The sequence below is a fragment of the Camarhynchus parvulus genome, chromosome 5, assembly GCF_901933205.1.
Source record: "Camarhynchus parvulus chromosome 5, STF_HiC, whole genome shotgun sequence".
NCBI classification, from domain to species: domain Eukaryota; kingdom Metazoa; phylum Chordata; class Aves; order Passeriformes; family Thraupidae; genus Camarhynchus; species Camarhynchus parvulus.
Window position 1 is genome coordinate 6,412,328 of NC_044575.1, and position 17,537 is coordinate 6,429,864.

General features: G+C 41.2%; 1 protein-coding gene across 4 annotated transcripts in view; it reads left to right on the forward strand.

The window, feature by feature from the left end:
- The window catches only part of GALNT18 (polypeptide N-acetylgalactosaminyltransferase 18), a 233,656-nt gene that overhangs the window by 99,408 nt on the left and 116,711 nt on the right, over window positions 1-17,537 (forward strand). For all 4 annotated transcript variants that reach the window (XM_030948748.1, XM_030948746.1, XM_030948747.1 and 1 more), the window contains one exon: window positions 11,009-11,201. In XM_030948748.1, the coding sequence (XP_030804608.1) occupies window positions 11,009-11,201 (193 nt within the window). The remainder of the gene's footprint in view (window positions 1-11,008; window positions 11,202-17,537) is intronic.

The window sequence follows — 17,537 nt, forward strand, 5'->3', positions numbered from 1 at the left end:
AAAATTACTTCCACTTTGAATATAGAACATCCACTCGTTTTATTGATGAACAGTTATTTCAAAGGGACATCAGCTTCTCCTTCTCTTCAGAGCTGGCTGCTTCTAGAACTTCTTCCTTCACTACTACTGTGCAGTTAATATCCTGACTCTTATGGTAAAATGAATTTTTCATTCTTTTCGTTTTCAAACGGAGTTTGATTAGCCCATCCCACCCCAATGACTGATCGGTAATTAATTTGCAAGCCCTGTGGATTTCAAACATCTGCAGGGCAGGTGGAGCAAATGAAAAACCCACTGCTCATTTTGGACATGACCTCGGGATTAATGAAATCTGGTATTGTGCTTAACAATTCCTAAAAGCACTGTATAAATTCAAAATTGAATATCTCACCATTCTGAGCTGTTTTATATCAGAATATAGTCTTCTGCTATCCATCCTAAGTAGTCTCTACTACAAGTAATGATGATAAATAATAAAGTCCCTGATTGTCTACTAAAGATATTATACAAAACTGGTGAAAGTCTGTTTTAATTACCTTTTTATTTAGGCATTTTGCTGATGTTTGCTAACACTCCTGGATAATTCTTTTTCAGTTTAGAGCAGCTAGGATTAGTAAGCACCTCTGGGATTATGTGTATATGAGCTATCTCCTAAGTGCTCTCCTCTGTTTAATGCACATGAAATGTAACTGTGGTATGCTTCTGCAGCTTTTAAAAACAAAGCAACCTCTACTCCTGTCCATTTTAATATAGCTTAGATGAGAATTTTACCTCTAGGACAATATTTTAAATGCTCTCCTAGGTCTTTACCTGGCAGAAATCAGTAGGAACTCCTTTGTTCCCACTCACTTAAGCAGCTTTGCCATGGATGCCACTGCAGCTGTATCTCTTACCACTGCACACAGTGACTCAGTGAGATGTGGATGTTTCTGTAGGTGCAAAAGGCAGAGTGCTCCTTTGACCTGGATTGGGATGCTGTGCTGGTGAGGGCTGGAACCATTCTTAGCAAAGAGTCTTGATTTTTATCTTAGACAAAATGAACAAGTTGATTTTATCTTCAGGATGCATGATACACAGGGTTATTTAAAAAAATACAAGAAAATTCTTACACAACTCCAAAATATGTGCCAGTAAGGGATGGAGCTTTTTTTCCTCTCATCCTTTTTGCTTTGTGGGTTTACCAGAAGCTCATCATCAGGTGTGGGGTGAGGACGGGAAGAAAAAAGATATGTCTGAATGTTACCAAAGTATAACTCCGGTTCATGTTGCAGGAGAGGTAATGAATTTAAAACCTTAGAAGATGTTTCTACTTCTCTTCTTCTATGTTGATTTAGCACATTTGCAAGAGGTTGATTTGTGAATCTCAGACCCTTTCAATTATGCTTCTCACACTAAAGTCACAGAGATCTGCAGGGAAATCTGTAGTCTTTTGATGAGAAATTACTAACTAAATTGCCTATTGTATCTTGCATAATAAATTAAATTTTCCATTATTTTCATTTAGTTTCCTATTTTGGCAGTAAGTCCAGTTTTTCTTGGCTTCCTCATTTTTCCTCTTGCTTCTTATTTCTGTTTAAAACTGTATTTCTAGCTTTAAGTTTGTTTCATTCTCTAATCTAGCTGTATTTTGGGTTTGAGGTATTTTTGTCTTGTTTTCTTGGGGTTTTCTTGTTTCTTTTTTTAAATTAAAATTCTGACTTGACTATGATGACTTAAAAGAAAAAAAATAGACAAGAAAACCCCAAAAAACAAAACAGAAATAACCAGCCAGCTAGATGTTCCCATTCTTCACATCATTGAAGCAGAGGAACAGTCTACCTAATGCAATTTCAAAATTTTTTTTTTAAAGTTATTCTGCTTTTTAAGTTTGCAAAGGAAATGCAGAATGCTCTAAGTTTGAAGGCATTTTTCGCCGCTCTTAAATGAAGACAATAGAGGAAAATTCTCAGGTAATAGATATTTCTCCAAGTTCCTCATTGTAGGATAGAGAGTGAGCTGAGAATAATAGCACAGCAAAGTATTTGCTGGGTGCCATCTAGAAGTTTCTCTTAGCCTTCTGTTGATGCAGACTGCTGCTTGTCCACATGATTAGTTGTCTCCTTTCAGCATGTTTTTGACTCACTGTCCTATTTCCAAAATTAAGCTAAAGTATCATCTCACATCATTTACCCCAATACCTGTGAAACCAGAGAACTTAATTTGATTGCATTTTCTTTAATTTTTCCTACTATGTCGAGGAGAATTCTTGACATCTTGATAGGCTCAGTGTATTATTGATGTTAACATTAGCACAAATCATCTACTGGGTATCAAAGATGGGAGAATGATTTTCATTTGTCGTTCATGTTTTTCTGCCAAGAGGGGAAGCTATGTTATGCTTAGTTGACTTTTTTTTTTAATTTTTAATTGAAGTGTAGTTTACAAACCTTTAAAGTATACCTGCTCCCTGCTGCTGCTTTTGTCTACATGCAGTGCTTTAAGCATGACAAGGGCAGTGGCACCTGAGAATGGAAGATGCTTTTACAGAAGAGCATGGTGGCTCTTCAGAGCAGCTCTGTTCTTCGTAATTCTTCAGGTTCCTTTTAAAACTGAAACTCATCTCTGTCTCTTGGGGTAGCTTAGGAAAATTCCTGGCAGTGGGAAGTAGCTCCACTGTGCAATAATGCCTGCAAATGTTTGAGAAGTACTTTTTAAGTAGGAGCCCTGTCAAGCAGAGGCCCACGTAGCAAAGTGTTTGTGTAATGAGCTGCTGGGTGGTGGAAGGGGTGGAGCAGCTTAGCCTAATATTGGAAACACTTAGGGAAAAAGGAAAGGATGTCTTGAGTGAGGGAGTTGCGCTTTAAAACTTCTGTGTTTGCGAAGAAGTGGCCAAACAAAATTCCTCAGAGGACTGAAAGAACTGAATGGAATTTTTTGAAGTAGAACTAATCTGAGGGAGCTCAGTACAGCCTGGCAAGCAGAGAAAAATCTCAGTTTGTGTGATTACTGAAAGAGGAAGCCTATTTTCAGTGCTTTGAGTTGGGTGACTGTAGAAGAGAGTTAGATCTGTTTCCTTGTGTGAACTTTACTTTTGGTGTGATTACTCAGCTCTGTATAAAAAGAAAAGCTGTATGTATATGACTAATTAGCTGTGTCACAGCCTGACAGCTTCTGGCAAAATGGTTTTCAAAATAGTTAAATGCCTTTCATGTTTACTCCAGGTGACACAGATTTGGGTTTATGATATAAAACACAGGGAGCTTTTAAAGCCTCTCAGCTGCACTGATGCAAAGCCACTAATCCCCAAGAAAAATGTGGGCTGCTATTCACTAAATGCAGATGAGTTTCCTTTTTTAGTAAGCCCATTAGCAGATGCCTAAATTTAGGAACACGTGCAGTTACAATCAGTGGAATATTCTGAACCTTCTTATCTTCTGTCTTGCAGAGGACTCCTTGTGCTGTGTCTTTGAGAGGTCTCAGACCCCAAGCCCTAATGTGGAGCCTTTGCAAACTGTGCTTTATATGTAGATCTCCTCTGTTTCCACTTTCATTCACACTGATAAGGAAATAAGGAAAGTTGTCATTAGAAATTCAGTTTTGTGCCTCAGCATCAAGTAGAAGCAATCTCAATTTTTGGCAACAGCTCTGTTTCCAGGATGCAAACTGGTCTCTCATCTGTGAAATTCTGTTGTCTTCCAATCTTACATGGAAAAATACTCAGTGTAATCAATGAACCTAATGAAAAACTGTTGCTTTTGCAAAATTGGGGTTTAATTTGTACCTCCTTTTCATTTGTACGTGGTTCACTATCATAAAATTTCCTGGGCGTTTTGAAAATATTATCACAATTAATTAAAAGAATGGCGGTTATGTGTGATGATAACATGTCTTTTTCATCCAAGAAGGAAACATATTAGGCCAGTGCAGTAATTCTTACAAAATTGCACAGATCAGAGATTATTGGCTTAAATTGGTTTAGCATTTTCCTTGACAATCTGATCTAACCAGCATTGCAGGGGGTTTTATTCCTCCTAACTAGAACCATGACCTGAAACAAGGCTGTTGCTCTGCTTGTCTGAAAAATTAGGGAGGTAATTATGCCCATCTCATTCTTGTCTTTCCTTTATGGGTACCACTGCTGGTTCAGGGCACTTACACTGCAGTTTGTGGTACTGAGATTTGTGTATCACAACTGATTAAATTCACCAAATCAATTTTCAGGCAGTTTTTGGCAGATTATTATTGTATTTTTAGAGTGTTATTCCAAAAATTGTGGTATGTTTACCTACAGATTAAAGTTAATGCCTTAAATACAGAATTATTTGAAATGAGAAAAATAACTTTGCCGTTAAAAACCTACTTCTTTTAATGAAACTTTAAGTTATAGTCTATAAGGTAATCCTTTAAGTTATAGTCAACAAATAATTATTCTGACCACTCTTTATCTTGGAGGTCTGTAGTTAAGAGATTATTTATTGCTTTAAATGAATTGATACTGTCTTAAAATCTGGTTTCCAAGTAGAAGGCATGTAGAGAGGTATTGCTTAGGACAAGCTGAAAATTGTGTTTTAGAAGGTCTGAAGACTTGGAACTTTGTACTCCTTAGTTTTTAACATCCTCATAGTGTGTTTTTTTGAAAATCCACCTTTTACACGTTGGAGAAAACAAAATTGGTCCCTGACAAAATATTGATGTCAATGGACACAGAAAGCCTTAAAAGTGCAGTATTGGTACCTGTCTGAGAGTTCTGTGTTTTCACCTGAGGGGAAATGGGTTGTACCTGCAAACGTGTATTTCTTTAGATAATCCCATTCCAGTACTCTGTTTTCAAGTTGTCCAGGCTTGTGGTAACTTTATGTTAACTTAGCCAGAATGATGCATGGACTTGTCTGGCCTGATTCATATCCATGGCACAGTTATGGCTAAAGGGGAACTTAATAGGCTGGTAGTGAGAACATATCTAGTAGGAACAACAGTGCCCAGGATTTATAGTGTTTTCAGATCGGAATAGGCCAGATGGAGTGCATACAGAAGAAATATAGAGTCCTTATAAAGGCCTTATTCCTATACAGTGTTGTTTGTGTGCACCAACATCAAATAGTTTAGCATTGACTCAATAGCATAATAAAAATTTCATTTTTCTTACCCATAGGAAATAACCACTGTAATGGAATTTGCTGGTTAATTAGTAGTTTATTGGTTTGTAGTTCTGAGAGCTCTTTAACAAGTTCTTTAGAAGTCTCAAAACCCTCAGATTTCTCTTAAGACCCAGATTTTCCTGTTTCTTACGCTGCCCTCTAGCGCTGAGCACGTTTTGGGAGTCATCTCCAGACATCTTTCTTCGGCGTTAAGTAACTTTTGTGTCATGACTGTTTAGGACCTGTTGAGTTATGAAAGTCTGCCAGGGCAGGAAGCATCCTCATCCTCTACATGGAGGCCTGTCCTTGTTGGGTGCCAAGTGTTGCAGCAGACGTCTCGTTAGGGCTAGAAATGAGCCAAGACACAGACTCTCATTTGACAACGTGGAAAGGGGCCTGGTTTATTCATCTGTACAGCTTAGCCATCCTGACTGACTACAGCAAGCTCCTGCTGTTGGTGTCTCTGACAGACCCTGACTGCTGCCTATTCCTGCTGGAACATGACTGCAAGGCTTTCCTTGCTGCCTCTGAGCACAGGCTTTACCTAGCTCGACTGTGACTGCGGGCTCTAACTCCATCAGACCAGCCTGACCTCACAGCAGAGCTTCTGAAACAGCAGCAACTCTCTTCTGTGTTTTGTTTCTCTGGATTGTTCCTTCTTCCTCTAGGTCCTATTCCTCCAGGCTCTCCCTGACCAGCCAGCCCACCCCTTTTATCACATTTATCTTTGTTAGTCACAGCTGCGACCCATTAAGGCCAAGGCTGTTCTTTGGTAATTAGTACAACTGTGATTTATCAGTGTGAGGTCATTCGTGATCCCTTCTTCTACACCTACACTAAGCAGCAGAACTAGACTGAATTTCCACCCTAATAGGCGCAACAAGCATGGGATTATTTATCAGAAAGAACTCCAAACAGAAACAAATGAAAATATATGTTAGTAGCATGCTAATAGCTTATAGCATTATGTGCATGTATTGGCTGCTTAAAATGCAGTAAAGGTAGCATATAAATTAATAACATATAAATTGTGTTTCAAGTTCTAAAAAATTTTAAAATTGAGAGAGTTTTAGCATTTCCTTCTATATGTGCTGTCATACACAGTTTAATCCTTAAAGTTTTGTCTGATTGTATACTATTCATAGTGTTACCATGATTTCTTGATAGCTGTTGAGGAGAGGATCACCTTTCTTTTGTTGGGGTTTTTCCCATTCCCTGTCTATCTGATCTGTCCAGTGTTTACACTGACTACAGAGTGTGCTGGGGTATGCACAGACTGGATATGGACTGAATCCTCTCACAGTGGTTGTGTGTTTGTATGGAGTTCGCATCAGGTTTATTTTTTCTTAAGGTTAGGGCTCTGCTGCTCTGTCATCTGTGCAGACAGAGTCTGACAGGCTCTGTCAGTCTCTCTGAGGAGCCCAGGCAACTTCAGTATGATTTACTAAGCTGTAAGTAAGCAGCAGTAGCAGGATTTAACCCACTCAGATACTGTATTTTTTCTTAGGAGCACTTCTGCTGAAGTCATTGCTTTGAGAACAAGACTAGAATGCCAAGAGAAATTAAATTAACTTGAATATTAAAAACAGTGACGTTCACTTTTTAGCACAAAGCTATATTGATGTTGACGCCTTGCCAGCAGTATTGTGATTTTTTGGGGAGGTGAGGGAATAAGTAAAATAACTTCTTTGAGGGAAGATCTGTTACTGTAACTTTCAATTTTTGTCTTCTGTGTATACTTTTCTCCATGGCTGATGCAGTGGTGCATCTTGGTGAGTTGCTTCTGCTGTTGCTTGTCAGTGTTTCACCACACCATGCAAACAAGGATGTTTTCATTTAGAGGTTCACTCATCTGATACAGAATTGATAGCAGGGTCCTGCATGGGAGCAGCCTTGCAAGACAGGAATTGTCAAACTGCAATTTTTGAGAATGCTGAGAAAGTGTTTTCATGAATTACAATAGATTTTAAAAGCGTGGTTTTCCTCTGTGTATCTTGCTGTGTGACAAAGTTTAGGTGAAGTTTTTCCACTTCTAAACACTGTATCATGGCTCTGTGATCCAATGCCAGTCTGGGATTTTTACCTGTCACACCGAATGGCCTCTGGCAAGAGGGTATGGATTGCTGAACAGATGAAGGGCACCTGTAGAGGAAAAGGATGAAAAGATCCTTCCTTCCACAGAAAGCTGAAAGGCTACTGCCTGCAGGAAATAGAATATAGATCTTTTGAGTGCTGGGAGCCAGAGCCAGAGTTTGAGGCCATTAGGGCTCATGAGAGAGCTGAGCATTGTTTTGCTTTAATGATGGTCTGCTTACATGCACATCATGAGTCCGCCTTGCACGGTGAGGCAAGGCACAGCTGTGGCATCACCTCTGTAATCATGGCCTGTTCCTTCCTCTCTGGGCTGGGAAATCAGAGGGTCAGGCACTGGAGAACATGATCAAAGCCTTTCCTCCTACTCTCTGGCATCATTTCCAGCTCATTCTTCTTTTTGTGAGCAGCCTGTTCCACCTGAGCATGTATTATTTAGTGCAGGTATTGATGTCTTTAGCTGACATAGGGGTATTTTTTCAGACAGGGTGGTTGTGCTGACTTACTCTATCTACCTTCTTGTTACTGCCACTTAATGAAATCAGCAGATAAGGCTACACTGCAGGATTTGTAAAGCAGTTTTGTTTCCTAGGAAGGTGTTTTCACAATGGCAAAACTTTGATGTGAAACACTGCTGCTTTTGTGAATAGACCTGCAGTCAAATAAGGAATAGAACTAAAATGAAACTTAGGTACTTCTGAGAACAACAGCATGTCTGAATCTGTCCCTGCAACTACTTTTGCAGCCCTTTCTGACTTGATCCTTTCTCTTAATTGTGAACCTGTAAATGGTAACTTTTCATAGGAAGACATGTTGAAATCTGAATGGAGCTGAAAAAATGGGTCTCTCTCAATGTGTTTCAAAGGCTTTCATGGAGATTAAATCAAAGTTATTAATTGATTGTGTTAATTGGTAATAAATGAAAGATTTGCTTTCTTCAGAGGTCATAGAACAAAGCAGCAATCAGACAACAAAATGTCTATCCTTTATTATCTCAGTGGTGTCTTTTGATTTGGTGTCTCTGACTTATTTTAGTCAATGAGCAGTAGGAAGAGGAGAGTGAATTTCTGTCTTGGCAGCTGGTCATAAAAATCAAATGAAGCAATGGATTTATATAAACATTAATTGCTTAACTAGGAAATGTATGAGCTGAAGAGACACAGATGATTTTGGAAAAAAACTGTGGGGTTTTTGGCTCAGGTAAGCAGTGTGTGACCAACTCCAGGCTGATGCCATGACCAGCCAGTCTTCTGGAAGGAGACTTCTTTGGCCCAGGTGTGCAGCCAGCTGACATCTGTGTAGTAAATCTCTGCTACTAACTGATTGAACTGCAGGGAGTCAGTCTGCCAGGAGTTAATACCAGGTTCATGTCTGGATACAGCTTTGCGTGGTATGTAAAATTAATATAGGGAGGCCCTCCAGATAACATTTGCAGTGATGTGCTGTAGGTAGCAGGCTTTCTTCCCACAGGAGAAATGGAACTGATCTTTCCTTTTTGGTACTAACTGAGCAGATGAATGTGCCTAACTAGTGTTGCTTCAGGCAGTACTGCTTGTGGGTCACTTTTGGGCCTTTGCTCCCTGCCATCATTCTGCAACTGCAGGAGGCCTGGCTGTGAGACATCAGGCCATGACCTGTTTACTGAGGACAAGGCATCAAATGCACTTGTTGACCAGTCAAAAGGCAGCTGATGGTCTGTAATCATTATTTTTATTTCTTGTGAGAGGCTGGCTGAAGAAAGTTGCTTCCCCCAAGAGTTTTCAGCCAAATAAAGGAAGGACAGGCTTTGTCATCAGAGATGCATGCTTAATTCAATTGATTGGAATTGTAATTGGAAGTTCCTGCTAATGTTTTTTTTTTTCTGTAGAGCAATGTATTGAAATAACATGTTTGCTTAGCATACAAAAAAATTACTGCATTTGGTAAGTGGCTTGGTAGAGCTTGTAAACTAAATTCACAGACATCTATTGCTGGAAAATCTTAACTGAGATACAGCCTGGATTACTGAGCACTTTTTCAATCAGAAAACAGCAAGAGATTCACAAAATCATTAGATAAAATTCAATATATTCAATGTGTATGTGAGTCTGTGAAGGTAGTTGTTTCTGAGATGGCTCTTCATCCATGAAAAGACAGAGACATCTGCAACCTCCCATGCTGCTGTGATTTTTGAAGCGGTATTCAAATGCTATCCTGCCTTTTTTCAAGTTAGGACCCTCTAAAATGATCTGAGTTTATCCAATTTGTGTAGTTGCCAAGCTCCTCTCTCAGACATTTATCTGTGTGGTAGCAGGGCTTGTCAAAGTAGTTTCCTCCTTTGACTGAGGGTTCAGTTTGTCTTTCATCTTTGAAGAGTTGGAGCTGATTCTCGAATTCAGGCTCGGAGATGGTACTTTGACAAGTCAAGAAACATTTCTCGTTTACAGGGGTTGGAACATGGTGTAGGAAGTGAGTGGCATTAGTTTCCTGTCAGTGTTGTCAGGAAGAAAAAGGAGAACATCTTGAACAAATCAAATAACGTAGTCTTCTCATTTTATGTTTTTGCATTTTGGGTTCTTTTTAGTAGGAGATCAAAGGATGCTTCCTGGCATTCTTTGGGAGTCAGGATTCTGATGGCATATTGTGCTAGTACATAAACTGTTGTCTTTAGGTGTTTCCATGAAGGTTAAGTCAGCTCTCAGGCCTTTAGGTGGCTCTGGGTGCTGAGGAGGACTTAGGGGACAATTGACAGATTTTCAGAAGATTCACTTTAATTTTCGTAAGTCTCTGTGTTTGTAAGTACAGCCCTTTAGAAAGGAGAGTTCTTCATTTGGTTGGGTCATTGTTAATGTGACTGCTGATAAATAATAACTTCAAGAAAAAGATTTTTTTTTGTGTGTGTGGGGCTCTAGTTGACAAATCGGAGTCAATTAATCCATTTGATCTTGCTTTACTCGCGTGCTGTGGATTGTAAAGTGTTTACAGAAACAAGGGCTTTTCTTGGTTAGATTATGTGGTCAACTGTGATGTGTCTGTCACAGAGAGCTCACAAAACATCTTGAACAGACTTTCTATGCAACTAAACATTGAGAATGAATGCTGTGATTTCATTGTACTGGAGCTCTTCTTAAATTGAGTTCTAGGTATATCTTTCCCCCTCCTCTCTGTTTGGCATAACAGCCAGAGATGTGGCCTTGCGAAATGAAAACCTTTTCTGATCAAGCAAATAGTACAAAGTGATGATCCCAGTAGCATCATCACATGCACCTAAGTATGGACTGAAAACTCAAATAGGCTGGATTGGTAAACTGGAGCAATAGAGTTATTACATGACTAAAATTATTTTGCTATTTAAACATGGATGCCTAGTACAGTGAATTTTCTCTGTGTTGAATATGCAGTTTTAAAGAACTCCATTTACACACAAACTTTGGCAGCCATTTTGTGCACTCTGTACAGATGCTTTTTTCCCCCTTCAAAACTCCAGTCATTTCCTAGCAAGATAATCCAGGCTGAAATTAAATATTTCATCTTAGTATATAAAAGCAAAGTAGCATTCTTTTCTGATAAAGCTCCTTCTGAAATTTAATTCATTTAGATTAATCAGTCCTGGCCTTTAGTCAGATTGTGATAAAAAAGAATTATTTCTACCTAACTTTATTTGACTATTAAATTTTGAGCCTTACGTGCTAATAGTTACACCGACACAAGAGTATGTGAGGGCATGTCGTGGGAAGACTTACAGGCAGCAAATGGAGCTAAAGTTACACTTTTTAAAATAGCAGATCCTTACTGTTTCCTTTTGTCTTTGTCTCTCATAGAAGCTCCACCAAAATTGGAAGACAACCCCGCAGAAGCGTTCACGGACTCGTCTCTCTTTGCTCACTGGGGGCAGGAGCTGAGCCCTGAGAACAGGCGGCTGGCCCTGAAGCAGTTCCAGTACTACGGCTACAACGCCTACCTGAGCGACCGCCTGCCACTGGACAGGGCCCTGCCGGACCTGCGGCCCAGCGCGTGAGTCCTGGGGTGCCCTCCCTGCTGGCCCACACTGCGGCCTTCCAGCTCTTTTCCACCTACAGGCTCCACACTATGGCCTTCCAGCTCTTTTCTACCTACAGGGCTACACTGCGCGGCCTTCCACCTCTTCTCCCCCTGTGGGCCCGCACTGCGGCCTTCCAGCTCTTCTCCACCTACAGGGCCACACTATGGCCTTCCAGATCTTTCCCACCTACAAGGCCACACTGGGTGGCCTTCCAGCTCTTTTCCACCTGTGGGCCTGCACTGTGGCCTTCCAGCTCTTTTCCACCTACAAGGCCACACTATGGCCTTCCAGATCTTTCCCGCCTACAAGGCCACACTGGGTGGCCTTCCAGCTCTTCTCCACCTGCGGGCCGCACTGTGGCTTTCCAGCTCTTTTCCACCTACAGGCCCCACACTATGGCCTTCCAGCTCTTTTCCACCTACAGGGCCACACTGGGCGGCCTTCCACCTCTTCTCCCCCTGTGGGCCCGCACTGCGGCCTTCCAGCTCTTCTCCACCTACAGGGCCACACTGGGTGGCATTCCAGCTCTTTTCCACCTACAAGGCCACACTATGGCCTTCCAGATCTTTCCCACCTACAAGGCCATACTGGGTGGCGTTCCAGCTCTTTTTCCACCTGTGGGCCCCACACTGTGGCCTTCCATCTCTTTTCCACCTACAAGGCCACACTATGGCCTTCCAGCTCTTTTCCACCTGTGGGCCCCACACTGTGGCCTTCCAGCTTTTTCCACCTACAAGGCCACACTATGGCCTTCCAGCTCTTCTCCACCTACAGGGCCACACTATGGCTTTTCAGCTCTTTTCCTCCTACAGGCCCACACTATGGCCTTCCAGCTCTTTTCCTACTACAGGGCCACACTGGGTGGCCTTCCAGCTCTTTTCCACCTGCAAGGCTTACCTCCTAGGTCTGGGTACAGGTAACAGCCAGAACGTGTAATTTCTATCAAATAGATGAAGGCTGTACATTTCAGTTGTCTTCTGAAGCGCTGCTGAGCCCAAAGTCAGTCCTGGTGAAGTCCCACTAAGTATTCATGAACATTTCTTCAGCATCTGTTGGAAGCTTCATCTCACCTACAATTTACATTAGATAGCAGATGTGTTTTTTCTGCTAAAAGAAGAACCTTTTAATGCCAGTTTTCAGTTTTATCAGATAATTGGCTAAATAAGAGCTGCTCCCTTTGAAAGCACAGAACTGCCTGATTAAGGTCAGTTGGCAGGTGAAACTGGTGAGTTTTAGTGGCGAAATACACCTTTGAGCCAAGCACTGAAAGCCCAGGGATCCTCCTTCCCTGGGCAGGTCTCTGCTGGCAATCGTGCATGGCCGGCAGAGTGAACACATCCAGGGTTATTCCACAATGGCTTGGGGAGCTGGATGGGAGCAGGGGAGGGAACAGCCTTCCCTTCAGTGCATCTGGGGCCTGTTTGGGCAGCACTATTCACAGAGACAGTTAGTGCTCAAACTTTTTGAAGCGTTGGTGATATATCTGATGCTTTGAACAAACAGCAGCTCTGGAGATGGAGAAGCAGGTGGAGGGAAAACTGCTTTTTTTGCAGCTCATTAAAAAAAGAAATCATTAAAATAAATGTGCTGGGTACTTGGTGAATGAAACATGATCATATGCACTTATTCTAACCAAATATTTTAATAACTAAAGCAGTAGTGCATTTTGCTGCACATTAAGTTGATGACAGCAAAAATATATGAACACCATTCCAAGCAGCACTTTAGCAGTATCTATGCTATATATTATTATATATTGCATTGTAGAAATAATTTTGTTGCAGATTTGCTGCAATACTGACTTTAAAGAAATCAAAGTCCGTGCAATCGTATTTGTGTTTTGGTTGAATCAGTTTAGCAGTGCCTGTAGGGACAGTCTCTTTTTGGTTTTTTAATTGTGGACTGATCTGAAGGAAAAAGAAATATTTTTAACTAGACATCAGTGATAGAAATGCTTCTGTTCTTATAGCTCTTTTGAAATTACTCTTCTGAATGATTTAAATATCATTTTTTTATGATGCTGTGTTTTAGAAATTAAAAATATGGAGAAAGTGAATGTTACTGTAGCTGAAAATAAGTTAAGGTCAGGATGATAAAAGAAACTCTAATTAGAAATGAATCATGATCCTAATTCCTGTGCAAGTTTTGATCCTTTGCTGACTGTCTGCCAGAAACGTGGCAGACATCACAGTATGTTTAGGGACACACATACATACAACATAATGGCTTAGTAATGGTAGCTCAGGCAGGTTCCCTGCACCCTTTAGGCTGGGGAGCAGGCAGGGACTCAGACACTGGGATGTAGTAAGTTCTGACCCTGAGGAAAATTAACTGTGTTGTCAGGCAGTATGCAAACTGTTTGCTGTACCTACAGCACCCTGTGGAGTGCAGAGCTACAGGTGTTCTCTAAGTCCTGTTGTTGAAAAAAGAATTCCTGCTCCTGACAAGCAAATTCTCATTTGTGTGAGAGCACATGCATGAATGTTGTGGGGAAAACAAGTCTACCCTGTGAAAGTATGTTCCCAGTGTAATAATCAATTTTTGGGATTTCTAGCACCTGGTTTTTAAGGCAAGTGCAGAAGTCACTTCCCAAGTTCTGTATAGCTGTATTTAAATTATCCTTGGGCAGGTGCTGGGCTCAAGGAGCACAGCCTAAAAGCCAAGGACAGCATGGTGTGAAGAGAGCCTGCAGCAAGTGACATGGAGACCAAGTTAGTCACCTTTGCTGGAACTCAGTCAGTTGTGGTATTTCTGTTCTGGCTAGAAATGCATGAGAGCACAGATATAACCACAGTACCTGGGCACAGTTAGCCAAGATCTAACCAAGCTCATTAGCCTGGATTTAGCAGTGATTCTGCAAGAGTCAGCATGGCAGTGGCATCCCAGCAAAGGCTTGTGACAGGTAGATAAAGGAGCAGAGCTCACATAGTTCTGTCTGGGCTCAATGGTGGTCTGTCATCTGTATTCAGAACCTATCGTATGAAGTACAGGAATTTGGGAGGACAACAATATTTGGAACTGAAACCTAAGGAAATTCATACATTGTTAGCCCCAGATGAGAGCAGGAGAATTAAGTGATCTGCCAAAATTGTGATATTACTCCTTTATATCATACTGGCATGACTCAGCTTTGACCTTTCTGCCCGCAGTGCTCTGAGAATTCACATCAACATATCTTAGCAGGGGAGCTCAGCGTGTCTTTACAAGGTTCTGCAGAGAGAAAGGCCGTTCCATGTGTGTAATAACACCAAATTATAACATGCAGCATTTTCTAGGGTTGAGATTGTCAACATTAAATGCCATGACAAAAGAAGAGGACAATTAGAGATTGCTGAGCCACAGCACAGATGGAAGAGATGGCAAAAAATCTAGCCTTGCCCAGTCCTTCAGCGTGGGTGGCCTGAAGAGGTGGTAGAACACATTTAGCAGTTAGGGCAGTGCGCTCTGCCCAAGCCTCTGAACTCTGGCCTCTCTAGAAAAAGATTATCACATTGGTTGGAAACATCCAGCAGAGCACAGTTGGGTCAAGCTGTGGCAGTTGTCGCACCTTTCAGAAGGACCTTCTCATGCTTTAGGTACTGCAGAGTGGTTTCTGACCCTCTGTACAGCCATGAGCCTCCTGTCCCATTCTGAATTTGGTTCCTTTTCACTGTGAGTATTTGTGCTAGCACAGGGTGTCCCCAGCACAGTCCAAAATAATCTCTTTGAAGCAAATAAGAGATGCCCTGGATACTTTAGCCTCCTGAAGTAATCATTGCCCTGTGAAGTGGGCTGTTTTTGCAATATTCAGTAGACAGTGCAGGGTTTGTTGTGGAGTACTGTCTCTGCCAGGGCCTAATTTTGTGCTGCTGAAGCTGGGTGCTGTGCTGTTCCCCACATTCCATGCATCTGTTAGCCCATCACCTATCTACATCACAGACTGACAAATAGCTTTAATGAGTTAGGAAGTACTTAGGAAGGTATGTTGCCCTTGCTGCGTGCAGAAGCAGAGGATAATAGTTCTGTGTTATAATTCTGTTGTGCTCATTACTTTTAGTGGGGCAGCTAGTACCCACAAAGCTTGTTTTGAGTGAAATGTGAATAAAACAAGCTCATGCACAAATTCATCGTAACAATTTAGGTTGTTTAGGGGTCCTGAAACTGTCTCCCAAACTCCTTTCAAGTGGATGCACTTAAGATTCTACTTTGTTGGCTTGTAAATTTTTGTTGCCTGATCTATTGTGCTGAAGCACACATGGGAGAGGGAGGTAATGTTCTTTGATTATGTGATGAGCGAGGGAGGCGTAGCAGGAAAGAAGGTTTGCAGCAGGATCCCAGCAGAGGAGCTGTTTCAAAGGGTCTGGCTCCTGCATAGACTGATACAAAGAAACCTGGCCATTAAATGCAAAGCAACCTTTTCAGTCAGTGTAACTGACTGGAAGAAAGCAAAAGCAAAAGAAAGAAGCAAAGGCAGGAAGGGCAGAAGGCAGAAGAAGCATTTAAAGCTCAGATGTTTTAATTCTTTGGAGCTTGTCAAATGGCATGGTATAGCATGTGGCTTGCAGAAGGTTTGCCCTTTTCCTGGCTGAAAGTTTGTCATCTGGAAAAGTGCAGAGGAGAGGTCCTGTTTCCTGTGCAGAGAAGGGCTTTGGCTATTTTGTAAGCACTTCTTTCAAACAATTCACTGCTCCTAAACTGATTATTTAGAGGCTCAGTTGGGCAAGGAACAGTGGTAGAAGCCTTGGAGACAGCAAAATTAGGTTTGTGATAAAGTGGGCACAAACAGAGCAGGCAAGAGATCCCCTGAATGCAGATAGGACTACAAGGAAGAAAAATAAAGCATTGGCTAGTTGAGGACAGTGTTGTGGTTTGGGAAAAAAGTTTTTTAGGTATGTTCACTTGTCCAAAATGTCCATCAGTTTTATGGTGGCAAACACAATCCTGGATGTAGCATGCATCAGACTTCTATAATTTTTTTTCCTTTATTAAAATTGATATAAGAAAAATCAGTAATTTCAAATAGTGAGGTTCAGGCTGGGCATTTGTATGTAATCTCTATTTCTCCCCAAAAGCCAGCTTCTCCAGAGTTGCATTGCATAAACCTTTGCCCCCACAGGTCCCTGTGAAACAGTTCTGTTCTGCTGGGTTTATATTAGTGATGGATATGGCTCCTTGTTAATTTCTGACCAAGTTCTTTTGTTGCTAGTGGTAAAAAAGAGCATTAATATTGCTTGTTGGTTTTGATGTTTCAAAGGAGCCATTTAAAAAGAGCACAAAGTACATACAATACATGTAATGTATTGTTTTGGACAGAAGTTCTAAAATTTCCAAAGTGTTCAGCATTCTTATTAAATACCTAATCTTTAATGCTGTCCTATTTCATGCTCTCTTTTACTTATCTCTCTCCCTCTGATTCTTCTTTTTCTCATCTCACCTTTGCCATGAAATTGGTTCCCAGCAGCAGTGTGTACTGCCCTAGCAGCCACCCTCTGGGATTCTGAGCTCAGCGTTGGTTTTCCTGTTGAGATGTACCTCCTCAAATGGCTGCTTTAGAAAAAAAGACCTTATTATATGCTGTTCAATGCCAACCTGGTTAGCATAGCTCAGTTAGCACTTAAAATACTGATCATAGCAAAAGGAAAAATGAAGTATGATCACACAATGAAGTTATAAACATAAATACAAAAAAAGTTGTGCAGGAGTTGGTGGTGTTGGGGGACACAAGAGAGATGATGGACTTTGGATGTGGTTAACATAAGAGATTTGATAACAGGATGCCTTGGCAATAGCCAACAGAGCTTTGAGGATTGCAAGAACATTAAATCAGACGGGTTTACCGGAAAAAGAAAATTACATCAGGCTTCTGCAAGCAAGAGATGTTTAAAATGTATAAGTTTGTGTCATGGTTTGATGTTGGCACAATGCCAGTGCCCCCATGAAAATACCTTCTCCCTGGTGTCTGCTGTGAGATGTGACCAGGAATAGAGCAAAGCAGGCTTCAGCTTAGGAATAGAAGGGAAAAAAAACTTTATTAACCTACAATATATAAAAGAAACGCACAAAACTCAGGATGAAAACCTTCCAAACATTCCTCCTCCCCGCAACCAAGTTCCCAATGCATCACAGTAAGACAAAACCTTGGACTCTCAATTCAGTTACCATCCCTCAGATCACCAGCTCTCAGTCCATCACCACCCTTCAGATAATCAATTCTCAGTTCATCAAGGAGTGAGGAGTCCCTCTCTTGCCATAGGCTTCCCCTAGAAACACAGTTGAAACCTCGTGTGTTTCCTGTCACACGTGGCACTGCCTGGAGATTGTTTGCCATC